General features: G+C 38.9%; 2 protein-coding genes and 1 non-coding gene across 8 annotated transcripts; 1 reads left to right on the top strand and 2 right to left on the bottom strand.

The window, feature by feature from the left end:
- Positions 1 to 1,410: 1,410 nt before the first annotated feature.
- Positions 1,411 to 10,483, top strand: trim55b (tripartite motif containing 55b). Of its 6 annotated transcripts, none has more exons than XM_077508924.1 (9): positions 1,411 to 1,557; positions 5,036 to 5,165; positions 5,606 to 5,778; positions 6,054 to 6,237; positions 6,312 to 6,407; positions 8,292 to 8,525; positions 8,616 to 8,638; positions 9,661 to 9,785; positions 9,850 to 10,483. In XM_077508924.1, exons 2-9 carry the CDS (start codon positions 5,046 to 5,048, stop codon positions 10,035 to 10,037), a joined length of 1,143 nt encoding a protein of 380 aa, XP_077365050.1. In that variant the 5' UTR covers positions 1,411 to 1,557; positions 5,036 to 5,045; the 3' UTR covers positions 10,038 to 10,483. The 6 variants fall into 6 exon arrangements, with proteins under 6 accessions (XP_077365050.1, XP_077365051.1, XP_077365049.1 ...); XM_077508925.1 differs by lacking the exon at positions 1,411 to 1,557 and adding an exon at positions 3,692 to 3,743; XM_077508923.1 differs by lacking the exon at positions 1,411 to 1,557 and adding an exon at positions 3,706 to 3,767.
- trnay-gua (transfer RNA tyrosine (anticodon GUA)) lies at positions 3,619 to 3,704 on the bottom strand. Its single transcript is given in 2 exon segments — positions 3,619 to 3,654; positions 3,668 to 3,704. It is a non-coding gene; the product is annotated as a tRNA-Tyr (tRNA).
- Positions 10,484 to 12,099: 1,616 nt separating the features above from the next.
- On the bottom strand, positions 12,100 to 13,443 carry crhb (corticotropin releasing hormone b). The gene is made up of 2 exons (XM_077509006.1): positions 13,294 to 13,443; positions 12,100 to 13,112 (listed from the first exon to the last, which is right to left on the bottom strand). The coding sequence occupies exon 2, from the start codon at positions 13,089 to 13,091 to the stop codon at positions 12,567 to 12,569; it is 525 nt and encodes a 174-aa protein (XP_077365132.1). The 5' UTR covers positions 13,092 to 13,112; positions 13,294 to 13,443; the 3' UTR covers positions 12,100 to 12,566.
- Positions 13,444 to 14,284: the final 841 nt, after the last annotated feature.

Below are 14,284 nucleotides of genomic sequence, written 5' to 3'. Positions count from 1 at the left end.
CCTTCCTCTCATGACTCATACTACTCAGGAGCTCAGCAGTAGTGACTCAAGATATTGCAAATGTAAAGGCACACTCAGCAAATGTTTTTTTTTTCATTGTGTGTTTATCTGGCATCCAAACATATTGATTTTGCTGTGTGTTCACAGTGTGTGTATGATAAGGTGCAGCTGAATACACACAGTGGGATGAGTGGATCACGCCCACCCACAACTCCCTTCCAAAGAATAGGTAAACACCAAACATTAATGGAGCAGAATAAGGAGATTTTTATTTGGGGAGTTCCATGCACGTAGAGGAGGGGGTGATGGGGACAATGGATGTGTCATGGCACCACAGGCACTGTGCCCAGTGGAGGCATAATAATCCCCCCCCCCCTCCTCCCCCCTCAATTTCCATGGCTTCCCCTTACTACTACCCCCACCCCAACCACACACAAAGGCGTCCCACATCATTTCCAGACATCCGAGACAAGAGTGATAAAATGCCATTTGAATATGTTTTTAAGACCTGATGAGAAGTAATGTGTTTTGAGTGACATTTTATAACAATAAATAACTAAAACAGTCATATTTTCAGCTTTAATAAATAACAAAGGCGTGCCAAACTATCCAAAGAAAAAGCTAACTCAGGACTGTCTGTATTGCTGTTTTTGAAGTTTTCAACATTTCTTTCTCGCTTTTAGACCGATTTTTACAGTTGATGCTGACAATCGTAAATGTTAAACCTGTTCAAGAAGTCGTATATACATTAGGGATGTAACGATAAGGGCAATTAGCTGCTAGCCACTCAATATCGCTCTCGTTACAGGCCGAACATTTTGTTTAGCCTTTTCTTTGTATTTTTTTTTCTTTTTCTTTTTTACCCTTTTTCCAAAGAAGGGCCACTCTCATCTATATATCTAGCCACTAACCATGTTTCATTTTTTCCTTTGGAGACATTTATTACAAAAATAAGAAGGTAAAGAGTTGCTTGTTATAACTAGCCTTCGACGAGCTAGCACCAGAAGTTCGTGTTTTGCTTTTTTTTGTTTTGTACATTTACTTTCCAAGAACAGAAGGACCAAATATGAGGTAAGAAGTGAGAGATGTAAACTGCTAACATTAGCTGCTAGCTTTATCTCATACTGCTAACGTTAGCTGCTAGCAAGTGGCTACACAGGTGGTGATAATCGGGCCCAATCTGATATTTTTCTCTTGACTTGACTTCGAAAAGTAATCAAAAGCCCAATTGTTGGATGTGACTATCAGTAACCTGAGAGATTAGAGAGATGTTTCTATTCGGGGCTGATAATCGGAAATGTTGTACCTCTTCAGTACTAAAAGCGGCGTATATTTCATTATGATACTATTAGTTAACTCGGAGGAAGTTGTCTTAGTTAACTAGGAGGAAGTGGGCTTTTGGAGGAAGGAGGCTGTCGAAGCAACGGCTAATTGATACATGCACACCTCAGCGCAGTAGGCTTTTTTTGGTCCGCCAGGTGAGCAGCGTACCTGCTGATTGCCCTCGAGGGATGCAAGGGAAGTATCCCGTGAGGTCCCGTCGCTCCCTCAACTGCGGTAATTGATTCGGTCGTTACCGGGTTGCATTTTTGTACGGTTGGAGGCGCATCTAACGGATTTCTGCAAAGCGTTGGTCGGGTGTGGGGTTTTTATTTACTCAACTGCAGATGGGAGAGGCATCGATGAGGGTTGTTTTTGGAGTGGGCTGATATTAAAAGTCTAATCTAGATGAAAGAGAATGTACTATCTTCATTATTATAATGCATAGTTAGTTTTGTTTATGTGATAACATTTTTCATTGATATAAATTACTATGTAGTGTTAAATTTCTAAAAATAATAATAATAATATAATATAATATAATATATAATAATAACAATCATGTAATTTTATAATAAGAATATAGAAAGTACTTACAGCAACAACAAAAAATATGTATTTTGGTTAACAGACCAGTACAATTAGAAAATATATATAATTACAAATAAAAACACCCTCAAAATTAAATTTAAAAAAACAAAAAACTTTCAACTGAACTGGTTATGTTGCGCCATCTTGTGGCACAATAGAGTTGAACAAGAAGAGGTCACCCTTTTTTTTTCATCGACATCTGGAAATCTCTTATGCTAGCTAGAGTTAAATGAATGACTAGACAACATGGATTGATTAATTAATTAAAACATAAATTACTCTATGTCCGTAAATAAATGTAAACACGTGAACTGTAATGTAAATTACATGATAATGAAAACATGACCAAACTGATTAATTTATATATTTTTGAAGAAAAGGCTATTAATTTAATTATGAAAAACAATTAAATATATCAAATAATTGTAAAACAAATATTATATGGATATTAAACACATTAAATTAATTAATCAAAACATGTATGCAATTTTAGATAATTCATTTAATATAATGTGAATTCAATATAAACAATATAAATGCATGACAATAGAAATTAAAAAAATATATATATTAACCTCACAACAAGCAGCAATTTGGCAGAATGAACAGACCTTCCCAAAATGAGGATTCATGCTGGTTACTACCATTTCCAGTGGAAGATTGCTGTCAAATACAAACATAATAATCATAAAACAAAGACAAATGCATGTTGTTCAATTAAAGCAAGCAAACAACTTTGCCTCAGGAATGCCCCCGCTAGCGTAATGCTAACACGATCGAAAACACCATAGACAAGCTAACAATTAGCAATTAGCAATTGAAGCAATGAATGTAGATAACAGTACATTCTTTTTTTTTTCTCTGCGAAACACAACTAATATTATTATACTTTACCAAGTCAGTAAGTGGTAACTATACAGCATTATATTGGCCAAGGTGGGAACAATAGAAGGAGCACGATGCATTGAATTGAAGCATTTAATTTTGGTGCACAAACTGATTAAATCTTGACATTTTATTGAATTTGATTTTGACAAGTACAATATTAAGATTTGCTATTTTCTTAACGTGCACAAATGTTAGTTAGTTAGTTAGTTAGTTAGTTAGTTAGTTAGTTAGTTAGTGTAGGTCGAAATAGATTAGTAGAGTAGAAAATGATCAAAAAGTACAAACCATGTCCCACCACTAGATAGCACTAGTTGACTGTTTTTCTCAGTCAGTGCTGCTTTACAGTGACAGAACCTCATGTGATGATGTATTTGAGAAAGTTTTACAGTAGCTATATGAAAGAACATTTCACATTGACGTGCACATACACTGTATGGCACTTATTTGCTACTAGAGAATGGGATTACTGCAGGCGACAGGCTGAATTTAATTCCGGCCGATTATGTGACATCCATGCACTTATGCAAATAGCACTTACGTGAGCGGCTTTTACTCAAATACACTCACGAGACGCTTTTGAATTGGTTGAAAAATGTGGATGGAGAATTAATTTTGGAACGTAGACATGGAAAATGTGGAGTAATGGAAAAATTTGGGAATTTGGGGGAACGTGTATATATTACTGAGTGAACTGAATGGGATGGTTTGAATCGGTCGAGAAATGGGGAAGGAATATAATACAAAATTTAAAAAAAGTGGTGCAATATTAAAAATAAGAATTTCAGAGCCGTTAAAAATATTATTAATAATAATAACACTTCCTTCGAGCCGGATTCGAACCAGCGACCTAAGGATCTCTGTGATACCTCTACAGTCCTCCGCTCTACCAACTGAGCTATCGAAGGAGCTAGCTTCAAAGGGTCACAGTGAGCTTTTTGAATAGTGTAAGGGCTTGCGCAACGCGTAAAGTATGAACTTTTGGTTACTTTATTGTGTCTCTAGCATATATAAATACTGCAATTCTGACACCATTGGCTAAAATGTTAAAAAATAAAAAAAAATGTATCGTAAAGTATAACAATAACGAGTCGCGCTTCTGCGTCGTTGCGTTACCCGAAAGCAGCAAATGTAACGTCCTAGTTTAGAGAACCTAAATGGAACGACTTAATGTGTGTGTTTTTTTTTTTTTTTAGGTTATTAAGTTCACAAGATTTAGTAACGTCCTTTAAAGTGTGTCCAATTTGATTCAAGTCTTCAAACTTGGTTTAAAACAAACACCTGCAGAAGACACTCCAAAATGGACCTAGCATATGCGGTTGAAGCTAACAATGCTAAATTACGCCTGCCCAGACCTCATGGTCTTTTGTGGTGTATGTGCGTCACTTTTTCCATATATAAATGTTTACAACTTCTAATGTCTAGTTTCAGGGTTCTAGTTAAGTGCTAAATCTAAAAGCAACAAAAAGCTATGAATTTGATTATCTTTGGAAGCCAACGCTAGCAGCAGTGCTAATTTAAACCATTAGCTAAACCAGACTTCACAAATTAATTTCTTTTTAGTTTGTTTATTTTCATGAAAACGTAATGGAGCAATCAAGTATTGTTCACAAAAAGCTAACGCTGTTATCCCACTGAAATCGAGCATCCACTCTTTCATCACAAGCCATCGCTTTACATTGGACAAATATTGTCCAAAACGTAGCCAAACATTATTGTCATCAGAAACTGTTAACACTGCAGCTCTGCTTACCTTTTAGTTTTGACATGATAGTGCTTACTTCGACTGTTGCCTCAAAATAATTATTTGGTTTTAGATTTTCACCTACTCTTTATGGAGAATCTTGCGTAAGAAATAATAGCTAGCATGTCAAAATGACAATTGAGTTGTAAGGAGAATGTCAGATACCCACCTTTGGCATTATTACGGTGGCCCTTATTATTTGTGGCAGTGTGATGATTACTGATGACTAAAGCTCGAGGCACTGCACGAAGCCTTTACTGTGTAAATAAAGGGAAGAGTGTTGGCAACCAGCAGCTGTCAGCCACTTCCCTTCTCAGTTTCAAATATGGGCAAGGTATAAATGGCATTGACGTGAGTGCAGTAGCTTCTAAAAACAGACGTGATACCAGCAGCAAGAGAGAAAGAAGCAACACATGAGGCCTTGTACTTTTGGGCCTCATGTTATTTTCATAAAACAATCTTTTCCAGGCGTTAATCACCTCTAATTTTTGTCAGGCCCGGAAGCATGCAGAACCTGGAGAAGCAGCTCATTTGCCCGATATGCCTGGAGATGTTTACAAAACCTGTGGTCATCCTGCCCTGCCAGCACAACCTCTGCAGGAAATGCGCCAACGACGTCTTCCAGGTAACAAACAAAGTCCCTCTCGACAGCTATTTGTGATCACCGTGATCCATTAGCACTGCGACTTGACGTTAGCACCTCAAGCTAACCTCGTGTCATTGAAACAGTTGACATTTGTGTGAACGTAAATAGCACATGATGACATCCGAAAAGATACATCCTATCTATACAGGTATGTGTTTTGTCTTAATGCCAGAAGCTTTTGGATTTTAGGCTGGCGCAAGGCATTTGCCAAGAATCTTTCTTGAAGCTAACATTATTTTGTGAGGATGGGGAAAAGCTTGATATAAAAAGTCTACACACCCCTAGTCAAATGCTAGGTTTCTGTGATATAAAAAAAGAGAGCACGTGAAATAATTTATATATATATATACATATATATATATATATATATATATATATGTTCTATCAGATTGTATTCCATTGTCAACCATTTTTGACAGGCCTCCAACCCGTACCTGCCGACCAGCCGGAGCGGCTCGTTGGCATCCGGCGGCCGCTTCCGTTGTCCGTCCTGCAGGCACGAGGTGGTCCTGGACCGCCACGGCGTCTACGGGCTGCAGCGGAACCTGCTGGTGGAGAACATCATCGACATGTTCAAGCAGGAGTCCAGCAGGTTAGTTGGGAAACGACATGATTTTGTGTCAAACTCAAATTTTCAGTCTTTAGCAACAAAATCCACCAATCAATTTTTGGAGGGGATGTAGTTGTGATTGATGTCCTTATTTGAAAACACCTCTGCATGCATCGTCGACTCTCCGCTGACGCCATTTTGCCCCTCACATTCCGCGCACGGCCAAGACCTGACGACTCGTCGATACACTTTAGGGCGACGGCGAAACTGTGACATTATCAAAGTGACATCGCTCTTCCCCGTCGATTTAACAACAGCGGCAGTGCGCCGGCGCCCGAGCGCAAGGAGGCGGAGGCGCCCATGTGCGATGTTCACAAAGACGAGAAGATCAACATCTACTGCATCAGCCACAACGTGCCCACGTGCTCCATGTGCAAGGTGTTCGGCGCGCACAAGGACTGCGAGGTGCAGCCCATCAACAGCATTTACCAGACCAAGAAGGTGAAGTTCACCCCCACAAAAAAAAACAGTCAGAAATACCAAACGGAAAAAAATGAAGGGTTAATCTCACACAGACGGAGCTGAACGACGGCATCGCCATGATGCTGGGCAACAACGACAGGTTGCAAGGAATCATCAGTCAACTGGAGGAGGCCTGTCGAGCCATAGAGGTCAGTTTGCCTCAGTCAGCAACCACCAGAATCACAGCTGGCAAAGTATGTAAAAACGCCTTGAAATCATACAAACACATTTAAAAACATTAAGAGAGCAAAACAAAAATATTGTGTCAACAGTCTCTTTCGTTACTGTAAACAAATCCCATTTTTTCCAAACTAACAAACTTATTTCACAATACACATCACTGTCCATCGATTTCCATAAAAAAAATAAAAGAACATACAGTTGTTGCTTTCTGTAGGCGTAAAACGCAGGATGGGAGAGGATCAAGGTTATTTTAAAACTAACAAAATAAACTAAAATAAAAAAAAAAACAACTAAAACTAACTGAAACTACATTTTACGTTTACAAAACTAAAATTAACTATAATTATAGTCAAAATATCCTTAGTTTCCGCCTCTTGGGTTGATTTTAAATGTGATTTAAATATATTTATTTCAAAATTAACCAGAATAAGGACGTTTGAAAGAGTGTCGCACGGAATTTGACGTCATCTAGCGGCAGCCAATAGAAAAGCGCCTTCAGATGACGTCGCTGCTCGGTGACAATTTTGCGCGTTTGATTTTTGGCTCCAATGGCTTGCCTGCTTTTTCATTGAATTCAGCTGAAATGCAACGCAAAGTAAGAAGTGCGTTACTTTTTTCATTTTACTTTGGTATTGATTAAATCTTGCAGGCAAGTAATACACATTTTTTAAAAACAAAAATTTTTTTATCAACGACCATCGAAGTCCGTTTACCCTCCTGTCTATTTTCTCTCATTATGGGAAACAGTACTTTTCGCCACTCCTTAATGTCTCTTGGGAATTGATCATTCACCCCTTTACTTTTAACCAATTCTTTATGTTTAAAATGTTCAAACTTAGCAATAATAGGGCGAGGCTTATTGCCCTTACAAGCTCCGAGCCGGTGTACACGATGAAAAGAGATGTTATTTACCGTCTCCTGTCATAATTTTTTTTATCTCCGTCTGGATTTTCTGGAGTACTTTCGGATATACCTGAGAATATTAAATTTTCCCACATACTATGGGATTGAACATCTAAAACCGTTTCTTTTAGCATTTTATTCTCCTAAAAAAATTGTAATAATAAAAAAATAATAATAATACGAAAGCTAAGCATTTTTGAAATAACTAAAACTCATAAAGTAAGCTGAAAACTAATTAAAACTAAATCTAAAAAACAAAATGAAATAAAAACTAACTATAACGAAATTTCCAAAATTATAAATAAATGATTGAGTCATTCAATAATCTCTTTCTAATATCTTCAGCAAAAATGTGGCTGATCTTGAAATACTTCCTGTTTTCATTCTATCAAATGAAGCGTGTGTTTTTTTGTTTTTTTTTAAAGACAACAATGAACGAAAATAGGTTATACACATTTCAGTGAGCGTGTATAATTGTCCTAATATTTAGCTAAATTGTAAACCGTAGTATATCAAGGCACTTGAATATTTATGTATTTTTTATCGAATGTCATTCTATTTTCTCTATTATTTGTGTATTTTGGTATTTTTGATATATCGATGTAGTATTTTATTATAAGCTTCCCTATCTGCCTTAGCATTCCACTCTCAGCTTTCATCTGCCCGACAGGCAAATATTCACAGTGTGATTTGTCTCCTTCACTTTTTATATCCGTTGTTGCACCTACATGCTCTTACTACAACGTGTAATTCCGCCTCCAGCCTAATGATGGTGTGCAAGTCATTCATGCGATAATCTGCGTCACTTCCTGCCGAACTGAAAAACATTTGCCGCTTCAGTTATAACAGCGGGAAAATTGCAAGCTAGTGTTCTCTCAGAGGAACTTCGTGTCAAGGCTAATAATTATGTTTCCGTCAAGTGATTTGATGTTTCTGCTCATGAAAAGGAGAACAGTCGGCGTCAGAAGAATCTGGTGTGCGAGAAGTTTGACCTGCTGTACACCATTTTGGAGGACAAGAAGCGCGACATGAGTCTCAAGGTGACGGCCGAGCAGGAGGAGAAGGTCAGCTACATCAGGGGCCTGACCAGGAAGTACGGAGACCACCTGGAGGAGAGCTGCAAGATTGTTGAGAAGGGGCTGGAGATCATGGAGGAGCAGGAGATGGCCGTCTTCCTGCAGGTTGGACTACAAAAAAAACAAAAAAAAAAAAAAAGTTTGCCGTGGTCTGTTTTCCTTGGTGTCTGACTCCATTTTATTTCTCTCTTCCAGAACACAAAACCTCTCCTCAAACAGTAAGTACGCCAAGAACACATAGTCCAAAAGCACTTTATCGTGAAACTATTAAATTATAGAATTTTGACCTACCCCAAGGACTTTACCATGGAATTCAGAAGTCTTGAACGTTAGCTCAGACTAAAATAAGTTTAACCCAGGACTAGGAACTTTATCTTTAGCCAGGACTTAAAAAGAACTTTAAGCCCGCAACAAGATATAATATAGTTTAGTCCAGAAGTAGGAAGGAGCTTTAGTCGGAAAGTAGGAGCTTTAGTCCAGTATTCAGGACATGGAACTAAGAACCTTCCCCAGACTACAAATGCAATCCTGGCACTAGGTCGCAACTTTACTACAGTATTAGAGTAGTAACTTTAGCTGCAACAAAGTAGGAATTTTAGCACACAACTAGAAACTTTACCCAACTTTAGTGCAGAGGACAAACTTTAGCGCACAACTAGGTAGGGAATTTTAGTCCAGAACTACCTTTCGGAACTAGGTGCTTCATCGCAGAACTAATGTAGGTATAACTGTAGTAAAACAAGGTAGGAATCATACCCAAAGAACTAGAAACTTTAATCCGGAACTAGGTAAGGTGTTTAGCCCATAATCAAGAAGGAGCTCTAAAGATAGAAACCAGAAAGGAACTTCATCCCAGACCAGGTAGAAGCTTTTACTTAAACAAGGTAGGAATTTTGGCCCAGAACTACAAACTTTACCAAATGACATCTAAGGGCTTTTAGTGTGGAACAAGGATTTTTATTCCAGTACTAGGAAGGAACTTTAAGGCCGTAACTATAGGTAGGAACGTTATGTCAGAACTAGAAATCTCAGCCTGAATGTTGGCGAATTTGTCCAGTACTCGGTAGAAATTTTGGCCTGGAGGTAGAAGCTTTGCATCTGAAACTAGGAACTTAGCCTGGAACTAGGTTGGAACTTCACCTCGGAGCTAGAAATGTTGCCTTGTAAGGAACCAGGCCACCACCAACACACAAGAACCTTAAACCCTGGAAACCTCTTCTTTTTTTTTTTTTACACGTAGACTCGCAGAAGCATGCAGCACATCCCACCTGGACAAAGTAGAGCGAGGCTACGAAAACATGGGTCACTTCACCGCCGACTTCCGGCGAGAACGCAAGGTGTTGGGCAGCATCGACTTCCTCCAAGGTGACGAGCACATCGACATCACCTGGCGACACGTCCGCCTCTGACAACTCTTTTTCTTCTACAGACGACGACGATGACGACGACGAGGATGAGGACGAAGCGGCGGGAGCGGCCCAAGTAGAGGCAGCGGCACCCGCACCCGCAACCTCAGCGGTTAGCGCACCGGCCGTCTCTTCCGCACCGCCGCTTCCCGCCGTAACCCCGCAGACAAATCCCGTCCCCGCCGTAGCTAAGAGCGCGGCATCCACCTAGTGTTGCCCTCGTGAGTCAGGATACTTTTGGGGGCAAAAGTGAGAAAGGTAAACCCTGGAGAAAGCACAAGGACTGAACTTTTTACCCGTCTTTTCTGTACGTCTTTCTCGATTGTGGAACATTTATTGATGTTTTTACTACTTTAACACAACAACTTTAGAAAACACGCAACTATGTACTTTATTTTTTAAGCCTAACTTTCTGAGTTGGCAATAACTAGAGCTGCAACCAGTGATTATTTTAATCATTGAATAATTTGTCAATTATTTTTGTCAATGAATCAAATTTGGAAAAACTTGTTTTAATCTCTTTATACCAAAAGAGGACATTCTTTCAAGTCGACAATGTAGAAAATGCACAAACATAAATGAATCACGATTCAGTTACTGGTTGTTGATATCACCCTCATTCCCTTGAAGTTAATTAAAAAAAGAATTGTGAAAGCACCTCTGGGTCCTCACTAGATGAATACTTCAATTTTACTAAAAAGTACAGTGGTGCCTTAAGATGCACATAAAATTTGTTACGGGACCATGCTCAGAACTCAAATTATTTCCCCATTGAGATGGGTGGAAAGGCCATAATCATTTCCAGCTTCCCCCCACAAAAGCATAAAAATATTGTAGTGTTTTTTAAATAAACAAATAGCACTCTAGTGTCATTTATAAAAGTATACAGTAATGACATCATTAAATAGAATGTAAAGAATTAAACATTTTTTGCCACACTTTTTGCTTCACTTCAATGGACATTTTGCTGCTCCTCCTGATGTGCACACTTTGGCCACGTGGGGGCAGTATAACACATAAATAAAGAGACTCCTCATTTTTCAGTAAGCTTCACTATTAGCCGTTATTCGCAGAGGATAGTACATTTTTTTTTGCTGCTACATAGACCATATGAAGAGTTTCTTATTCTGTCTTAGCATTAAGCTAGCAACAATGTTTAATTGTCTTTGTTTTGTGTTTAGTGTCGCAGTAAACATCAATTGGGAGTGGCATATTGAGTAAACTGTATAAACGGTAGGTGGTAAAACTTTTTGCACACTTAATATTTAGGTGGCCCAAAGTTTTTCCAATGTTATAATTCTGCTTGGGGGCATGAAAAAAACGTTTTCAGCACAACATTTCAGATGGGTGGATGTGGTGGGGGCACTTTTTGACACACAAATTATTATTTTATTCTTTTGCAGACCTTCTTGTTTTTAAAAACCATATTATTCCAGTCCGCATTAGTGTTCCGGTTAAATAACTGCCTATATATTGCGCTCAGTGCCACTCATTGAGGGCTCTCAATGCAGCACTGAGCCACAAGTAGAAGAAGATGGATGACTCACAGCCTTTTTGTTTAGTCTGCGCAGACAGTGTTGCTGAAGGATCAGCACACACATATATATGTATATGTGTGTAGATATTTAATTAACACCCTCATTAACAGTCCATTCTCACTTCTTGTCACTTTAATTGCATCTCGAGGAAGTGGGAAATGTTTCGAAGAACGCATGACACCCTGTTAACGTTTCTTTGTTATGATTTTGAAAGTGAATCCACATGCAATGTTAACCCACGACTTTGCTTCTATATGAATCAATATTTGCGTAGGCACGACTCCGGAAAGATGCATCTCTGCTTGCTTAACAGCTCGCCGCTCCATATTGACCACATGTGTGCAAATGGGGGATTTTATTTATGTATTTATTTGAATAATTGTTAGCCTGCTAGTGCAGGATTTTGCATTTATTCCACATGGGAAAGAGAAATATGTGATTGAGGTGTGAAGACGATGTTTAGAATATAGCATTACAGCAATTTTGTGCAGTTTAACCTTCATTTTACTATTTATTTAACAGCTTCTCCATGTTCACTATTAAATGTTGAAGTCATTTTTGAAGTTATTATCCTAACAGCCAAATTTTCCTTATATTCATTCAAATCGATCAATTATGGAATCAAAATGTAGAGTTTCAAACGGGTTTCAAGGACGATTGAATGTAGTATTTGTGATATTTTAGTCTTTTTTTTTTTAATGATTATTACCAAACAGACAGATTTTGCATTTATACAGGAAAGTTTTTGCAGCGTTAATTGAAGAGTGTATTGGAATTGCCTCAAAAGTATTTGGAGTGATTTGACCACCTTACCACGCCGATTTTGTGCTATTTATTTATCAACAACTTACCATATCTGAGAATATTTTTTTTAATGTGATTTTTTTTCGTGAGAAAGGAAAAATGTAAAAAAAAAATCGTGCTTTGAGTAGTTGTTTATTAGAAAATATAGGCTATGGTTATATATACGATGTTCTCCTACACATGACTGTTTGCACATCAGTTTATTAACAAACAAAAAAAAAGTCATATGTACAGGAAAAAAAAGCAACTTTTTTTCTGGGATACAAAGTTGTTTTTTTCATATTTTTAACATCCACTTTGAGCTGTAAATCATAGTGATAAAAGCAGCAAAATAAATAAATAAATATGTCAATAAATAAATATAGTTTTTTAAGGGTAGATTTAAGGGTCTTTGGTCTTCACTTCCCGAAAAGCTCCATCATTCTTCTGTTGTTCTGGGCTTGCTGAGCCAGCTGCTCCGCCTTGGACATCTCCATCATCTCCCTCAGTAGGTGGAAGGTGAGGTCCAGGGAGATGGGCGGGTCCTCGGACCGGCGGCCCCGCTCCACCGAGTCCCCCTCGTCGTCATTCTTGAAGCCGCCTCGAACGTTGCCCAATTTGCCTTGCAAAAGCCTCCGGGTCAGCTGCAGCTGCAGGGCCCGGTTCAAGAGCCCACCGGCTCCCAGTGGGTACATGGACGAAGGGGGGAAAGAGTTTGAGTCGCCGTTGCCCAGCCGGATGAAGTACTCCTCCCCGAGGCGCTCCAGGATGGGACCCGAGGGCGACCTGTGTTGCTGTTGTTGCTGCTCCACCTGCTGGGGGTTGGGGTTTTGCGCGGCCGGGAGTCGCAGGGCTCCACCGGGGCTCTCAATGGCCCGACATTCGCGACGCGGGAGGAAGGCAACGAGCAGAATCACGATGGTAGCAAGAAAATTGAGCTTCATGTCAGGACGTGAGCAAAAAATCTGCAAGTGGGGAAAAGGGGAAGAAAGTCGTTTTGGTTGTTGCGTCACGCGCAATGACGCACTATTTACGCATCGCTTTTTTACATGTTATTTTTATTATTATTTTTTAGAAACTAGTTTTCAGTTTGTTTGTTTTTTTTCATCTCGTGCCATTTCAAACGACGCAAATTTTTGGTCATACCTTCACTATGTGTACAGGAGATCCAATGCGGTGGTGGTTGTTGGTTGTCGGGTGCTTGGCGCGATGCCCGCCGTCCTTTTTTTTTTTTCCTCCCCCCACGAGTGCAGTTATGTGGTGTTAGTGCTGGTTACTTTTAAATGGGAAAGATGTGATGAGTGGACTTGTATATATAGTGCGCGCCTCGTTATACGAGTCGAGGCGCATTGATTCTGCGCGGTTCTCGCAGTGGCTGCAACGTGAATGGACGACCACCCCATCACCCCGCCCTCCCTCCTTCCCACTCACCATCCCTGACAAAGTGCTTTAGTTTAGACGGGATGACTCATATGAGTGTGTGTATGTGTGCGTATATAGATACCACACCTGCTGGCATTTTCACACAAAACACGTACAAAAATTAGCTATTGTATTTTTAGTCACTCTTTCAAAATTAGGCGTTCGTTAGCTAACTAGAGAAGCTAAGAAGTCTTCAAAAAACATTGGCACTTCCAGTTGAAGTTTACTTTCAAACTAAATATAAAACAAACTGAAGAATGTGTTATGTATTTAAAACAATAGCTTGGGCTTTAAATTAAATCTGCTAGCTTAATGCTAATGCTAACAAAAGTTGAGAAACTTGGTTGACGGTGTCGGTGTAAGATGTGATCGGGCTGCAAGATCTATAGGATTGGCGGGAAATTATCCAGTTGACGTCAAATATTGGAAAGAAAATATTAAAGATGTAATTTAAATGAAAAAAAAATGTACGGACTGAAATTGTAAGAATGTAAATAAACCTAAGAATATAAAAGCAGAATGTATTGAATAAATAATAAAATAGATTGACTAAATGATAAATACACAAAATAATTGTCTCAGATGTGACAAATATTGTTAGATTGTTAATGTGTTTCTATTACCATTAAGACTACTTTTTGTTCTTGTGATTGATTTGTGAACAGGTAAAAAAAGAAACCAAACTTCGTTAGCGCTGCTATTCTGACGTCACCGG

The sequence above is a fragment of the Festucalex cinctus genome, chromosome 20 (assembly GCF_051991245.1).
Source record: "Festucalex cinctus isolate MCC-2025b chromosome 20, RoL_Fcin_1.0, whole genome shotgun sequence".
Taxonomy (NCBI): Eukaryota; Metazoa; Chordata; class Actinopteri; order Syngnathiformes; family Syngnathidae; genus Festucalex; species Festucalex cinctus.
Note: the sequence above shows the minus strand (reverse complement) of the source record. Positions and strands in the feature narration are given on the sequence as shown.